The 6574-nt window shown below is 34.1% G+C and overlaps 1 protein-coding gene across 1 annotated transcript in view; it reads right to left on the reverse strand.

Moving 5' to 3' along the window:
- LOC108692851 (protein patched) overlaps window positions 1–6574 on the reverse strand; it is a 50431-nt gene that overhangs the window by 8904 nt on the left and 34953 nt on the right. The window contains exons 5-7 of the mRNA XM_018201355.1: window positions 4149–4177; window positions 2838–2935; window positions 2237–2450 (exon numbers count right to left, since the gene is read on the reverse strand). Of these exons, the coding sequence (XP_018056844.1) occupies window positions 2237–2450; window positions 2838–2935; window positions 4149–4177 (341 nt within the window). The remainder of the gene's footprint in view (window positions 1–2236; window positions 2451–2837; window positions 2936–4148; window positions 4178–6574) is intronic.

The raw sequence follows: 6574 nt of genomic DNA on the forward strand, positions 1-6574 counted from the left end.
ACGTATGCTACATACGCAGACATACACGCGCGCGTAGCGATGCGATTCACGTTGTGCACGTGTCAGAGCACGCCGGCCGTGCGTATGTTAATGACACCGAAATGACGGGCGCGTAATGCGATGCGCGGTGCGCGTGTGTGGGACCGCTGCTGGGCCGGGCCGGCCGGCATTGCCGGCAATGCAATGCCGGCATGCTCCGCCGCACTGCGACCACCGGCGTAGCGCAATAATGACGCACGTCACTCGATTTTATTATTTTAATAGGCCGCCACGCCGCGCCGCGGCCCACGCGACTCGCATACTCATCAACCGTTTTCGCGCAGGGATCGTCCTTTCATTCAGACAGTTCTATCCCGCCACCCCGGCCTTCCCTCTCCCACCGATCCACCTTCTTATCTTGCGATAAATGCGACGAACGTGCCGATTGCCGCGGATTCATTGCAACGCGAGACGCGTTTTTCTATTACCGAGAATTTTAACCCCCTTTCGTTTCTTTCCAAGTAAAAAATATATGATTGAAAAATTTATGATTTCTGTCCGTCGATTTAATCGATTCTTTATCATTTCTTAAAAATCGCATTAAAAATCGAACAAGTAGATCCATGATAAATGAAGAATTAACGTAAACTATCAATTATACAATAACTCAAAAAATGAAGTTTCATTAAAATTTTGTAATATTCATGCATAAATGCTGAAACATATAGATCGGAATAACCAGAAGAAAATTTTAAATAGTACTTGGAATAATTTTGTTTAACTATTTTATTTTGCAATTCTGAATTTAAACAATTCTTTAAAAAATTAAACTAATAACAAAAACTTTAGTAGATTCTAAGAAACCGTATATTCTTTTGAAAAAATATGTTTCTAAGGCCCATGTTTCTCAATTTTAAAAAGAAACAAAGAATTTTAAGCTTCGCTTAAAGTCAAAGTAACGTTAGTGCAATCAGATCTTATGTAATAAATAGGCAAAATAATTTAGCGCTAATAAATAATCATATATTTTCCCCATATAAAAATTAATTAAATATTGAATATATATATATATATATATTTCTCCTTCGGATCAATTTTGAAATGCAATTTTAGTACAATAGAATTTAATACGATAAGGAATAAAAGTGTATTCTTTTAAAACATGTTCTTTTTCTACAATTTCTACTTGATAATTTTAGAATTATGTCGTTGTTGTAGCAAACGAGCGACATAATCTAAACTAAAACTGTCGTAACAGAACGGGAATGTTCGATTAAAGTCTTTCGTGATGGTACGTGCGAATGAAACTCGATTTCAATCGCATCGAAACACGCGGTTAAATATTCATCGCCGTCATTCCGCGGACTGGACATCAAAGCACCCAGCGATTCGCGTATTATACGTACGTGCCCACAACCGGCCATCGTATCCGGTAGAGAATTTCAAATCGATCGCTTGTTATTCTCGATGCGGCGCACGGACGAATGTTTCGTTGCTGACAGTCTTTATATTACCTATCGTGTCACACAGCATCTTCTTTTTTTGTCCAACGCAATGCACACGAGATTCATTCGTCGAATTACAGACTGCGACTATCGCGGATTCCCGTCCCAACCTTTTGTCCCATTTCCGGAATCTATAATCTCTTTTAGTCGAAGCACGTATATTTACATTTTTTGCGCTGCAAATTAAATAAAGCCTATCAGACTAGAGATTGTAAGAGTGAGATTGCATTGAAATTTGAACAACCAAAGCAAAGTTTATTAACTTGATATTGGTTTTCTCTTTCTTCTGATTAGTCAGGTTCCAATCCAATTTCTATCTTAATTTTTAGTTTGACAGGGATTTATAATATTAAGTCTGTTCGCATTGCTTAAAATTCCCAAAAATGTTTGCACTTAAAATATTATATATATTCAGATGTTGCAAAGAGAAAAAGCGAAAATGCTAAGTGTAAAAAGTACAAATAACACAAATAAGACCCTTTTAGGATAGAAAGTCACTACAGTAGCACTGAAACAGTGTTATATTTTGAGGCAAGAAATGCAATAATATAATGACAAATTATATTAAATCTTATTCAAGGATAAGTTATAAGATTTAAAAACCCCTATTTTTTAAAGATTAAATTCCATCTAGATTTGAGATGTACGTTGAAGAGAGAATACTTTAATATTATTTGTCTTTTCCTCCTCAATGATTTTATAGAATTTAATGGAATTGGTTTCGAGCGAACAATCATGTTAACGGGTTTTACCTGTTGGGATTGTTTGTTAGGTGCGGTTTCCGGGCATTCTGGATCCGCTGGATTCAAACAAGGCTTGCTCTGATAACCGTTCGTTATCCCGGCCCTCTTCATATAATCCTCGAGTGTTTTAAAAGGAAATGAGACCAGCAAACCCTTTATCTCGTCCAATAATGTGGAAGGATTCAGATTCGTCCACTTGACGCGTTTGTTGCTCTTCACACCACTGTTTAATCAAAAGAGAAATCGAAATAATTTTATTGATTTAACTAATTCATTTCTATTTACCAAAAAGCAACTTAAAATTTATAATAAAATTCAAATAAATAGATACACAACAGATTGCAAACATTAACAGAAATTACCATAAACATATAAACATATAAATTTTGGCAAATAGAAATAAATTAGTTAAATCAATAAAATTTACAGTTAATCACATGCGAGAATAATTTATTTAACATAAATAATAATTTAAATAGCAGAAAGATAAATTTAAATGCCGATGACATTAACGTTAAACAAATTTATATATAAGAAAGAATATACGAGTTTACAGCTCTACATCTCTTTGTCGTCAATTACAAATTGTAGAAAAATTGATAATACTTACGGTACATGAACAGGAAACTCTGGACCCAAAAGTTTACTACCTTCCCAGAAACAATCAAGTGGTGTGATGATGGCGCAAGGAATAATACTTTCGAAGATCTGCGAATAACAAGTAAATACATTTTTTCATACAATAATTAGAGAATCAGACGAATATATCTTAATTAAAAAACAATAATTTAGTTTAATTAAATATCATCATTAATTAATTTCATTTTTTTTTTTTTACAACAAACGATGTATTCAGTTTCTAATAACAAAAATGCGGACGTATTTGAATGTCGGTTAGAATTTTCTGTAACAGATTTCGCGATGATTAAAATTCGGAGGGTTATTTCCTCTGCTCCGAAAAGTGAATCCTCGTTTCGGCATGAAAACGGCTTGAACCACACCTAACATGATGCCGCATACCGCAGCGGGACACCGGCGTCATTATTCAATGTTAATTGCTCGTTCTCTTGTCCCGAGTTCTTCGCAACCTTGCCCCGTACGTATGCAACCGATACGGTGCGCGCACGTCCGCACGCAATTGCATAGGCATAGGAAGATTTGCATCTCGTAAGAGAGGAGACGCACAACATAAATCTTTTCACTGCACACTCTTGCAAATTTATATTTTGATTTGATCAACGAACAATAATTCAACTTAAATCAAAATTATGTCTGAAGTAGTACGGATTATTACTATATCTTATTATTGCATCATTCTTATTATATTATTGCTATTTGCGACGAGAAAATTTTCTAATTTTTAATAAGTGCAAATCGACCGAGAAATTTTCAAACGCAAATATCTAAGCGAAAAAGACCATATTCAATCAAAGTGGATATTTGATAACCATAACAATACTTTTGCGTGATTTTATTGTTGGAATTTGTATAATTCACGTAAACTGTGCGACGATCAGTTGATCCAGAAATATAGTTCTAACTGAGTTGGATTTTACATAATATTACAAATTAATTTTACATAATATTACAAATTAAATTCGCAAGCAATTTTCAATCCTTAATTCAGAGAGATTTGTACTCTAACTTATTTTAATTATACAATAAGTATAAAAACAGGACACGTTTATGTGTGAAATATAATAGATATGCGTTTTATGAACTTTTATTTACGTTAAAAAAATAATATTGTAATTTTTTACATGTACTTTAAACTACCTACTCCATAAGCAAAATGTTAATAGAATGTTGTCAGACTAACAGCAGAAACCAAACAGAATTCGCTAATATTATACCTAGATAACAAATTAATGTAGAAATCAAGCAGAAACTGCTCGATTTTATAGCTATTTTCATCATTGACATTATTAATATAATTCGCGAACAAATTAGAGATACAAACTATGATTCAGTTCAATCTAATTTCAGCGTATCATTTTAATAAAATCATTATAATAAAACGTTACGGAAATCGAAAGCGTGGAGTTAACTGGACAAATATTAACTCACGGCGAATGCAAATAGCCTATCTTAACGAATGCAAATTACGAGATTTGGTGAGATCGCTCTTTCAAGTGTCATTTGGGAAACGCGAAGGCGATCAAGTTCTGTTTTAAACAGCGCTTAGATATTGTATAGGGTGTGATCTAAGATGATCTTATATCTCTCCGCTGTCGGATGCAAGGCGCGCGAGAGTTACGAAAGAAGAACGGGGACCGCCCTATTCAAGTTTCCTGGAACCCAGAGGTGGGCCTTCGTAATGGCCTAGTACCCAGAAAAACCGTATGACGATCGTTAATGTCGGAGTCGGATATTAGTCGGATCGGATTTTGTTTACCGCCCTATACGGAGAATACCCTTCTCGCTCACTCGCTCGCTTATTTCTTGCTATTGTTGATACTGTTAGCAAAAATAGCAAACTGTCAAGTATTTCCTTAAATCTCGGAACAATCTCCGAAACCAATATCTTGTAGAGAGCAAATAAATGAATCCTTTAAAAAATGTTATTCTAGTTAATAGTAGTAACTTTTAATTGAGATGTAAAAATCACACCAAGTGATCGTTTACGTAATAAGAAACTAAATAATTATTTCCGGATTTAACATGTCGTATATGCACGCCGATATCTTTTCGATGCGGATATTGGTGAAACTATCATGAAATTTAAATATCTTTGACATATTTCTGTAGAGAAAACGAGATTCTTATTGATAAATATTTCAATTTAATAACTCGCATTGTAGACTATCCTTGTACTTATTATTGTACTTGTTTATTATTGTACTGGATAATATTTTCCGCTTCTGATTAAAATTAAACGATAATGAAATTATACGTGTTATGTAACGTTAAGAGAGAAAGCGAAGAAGAGAGGAGAAGAAGAAAGGAACCAGATTCATGGCCAAGCATAAGTTTTTGATGGCGCATAAAAAAAAGCAGTCTTTCGCGCGAAACACGTTTATGATGGGATCCCGGAAGCGGGGATTGGCGTTCGTTATGAGATCTCAAGACGCGCGTTTTTCCTCTCGAAATACCACAGCCATCGTCGCGCCGTTCTCTAACGCGCGAAGTGATGTAACATACACGCATGTTAATCTCTCTTAAACGATGCGGATATCGATAGAGTCATTATAAAATTTAAATATCTTTGACATGATATTTCTCTACAAACGAGATCTTTATCGAAATATATATGTATACCTATATCTATATGTATATCAATATATATTGATTGAGTTTTTGACTATTGCATAATTGTAAAGAAATATAACAAATGAACAATAAAAAATAGAATTTTAAGCAAACTATCGAAGAACTTATTACATAAACGAATTCAATGCACAGATTATTAAACCAAGGAATACTTTTTTTATTGCGTGCACAATCACTCTTATTTTTATATCGCAATTATAAGTGACTATTACTAAAACAAAATTTTTTCATTTCTTGAGACTGACGTTTTCGAGAAAATTGAGTTTAAATATTGCCAAGTATGCAATATGCATTTGACTTATTAACTTATTAATGGTCTCAATTTAATGGCTCTCGCTGTACACTATTATCTTCGCTCATGTTTATTATTGCATAGTTATTTATTATTATGCTGGGTAATTAAGAACACATAACAGAAACAAGATATTCATCACGAATAAATTTTATTACTTTATAAATTATTAAAAATTCTATTAAATACACGATTTTTCTCTTTGAAATATAAATTTTTATGGACACTTCCTAATGTTCTGATACTTTCATTTATCAATTATTCGATGAATATTTAAATCGAAAACAAAACCTCACGAAAAAATGTTTTTCTACGTTTTCAACTAATGTTTTCATTAAATGTAGAATTACGTCCTTCCCGATTGTACTATCAGTTCACCCTGTACACATAGACTTATTTAATATTTTCTTAAAAAAAGAAATAAAAGGTATAAATTCTTGCTGAATAAAAAAAACTACTATGATCAAACTTTATTTTCTGTCTATTAAGATGTAAAAATTACAGAATCCCGATTAATAATCGTAAAATGGGATTGATAAGGAATACGTGCTCGATATCGTGCTCGAAAATGTCGATGACATGCACGATCTTTCGCTAATGACAGTTATCGATAACTTATTACGCGGACACGTTGTGCACGTGTCACGTGCGCGCATTGATGCCTTCACTAGGGGTCTAATGGGACTGGGAGACGGTGCGTAAACACGTGCTCGCGCGCGCCATTCATGCTGTACGTGCGCGCGTGTGTGCATCCGTCTCGAGTGCGTATACGTGCGTATTTTATA

This window comes from Atta colombica, unplaced genomic scaffold, assembly GCF_001594045.1.
Source record: "Atta colombica isolate Treedump-2 unplaced genomic scaffold, Acol1.0 scaffold83, whole genome shotgun sequence".
NCBI lineage: Eukaryota > Metazoa > Arthropoda > Insecta > Hymenoptera > Formicidae > Atta > Atta colombica.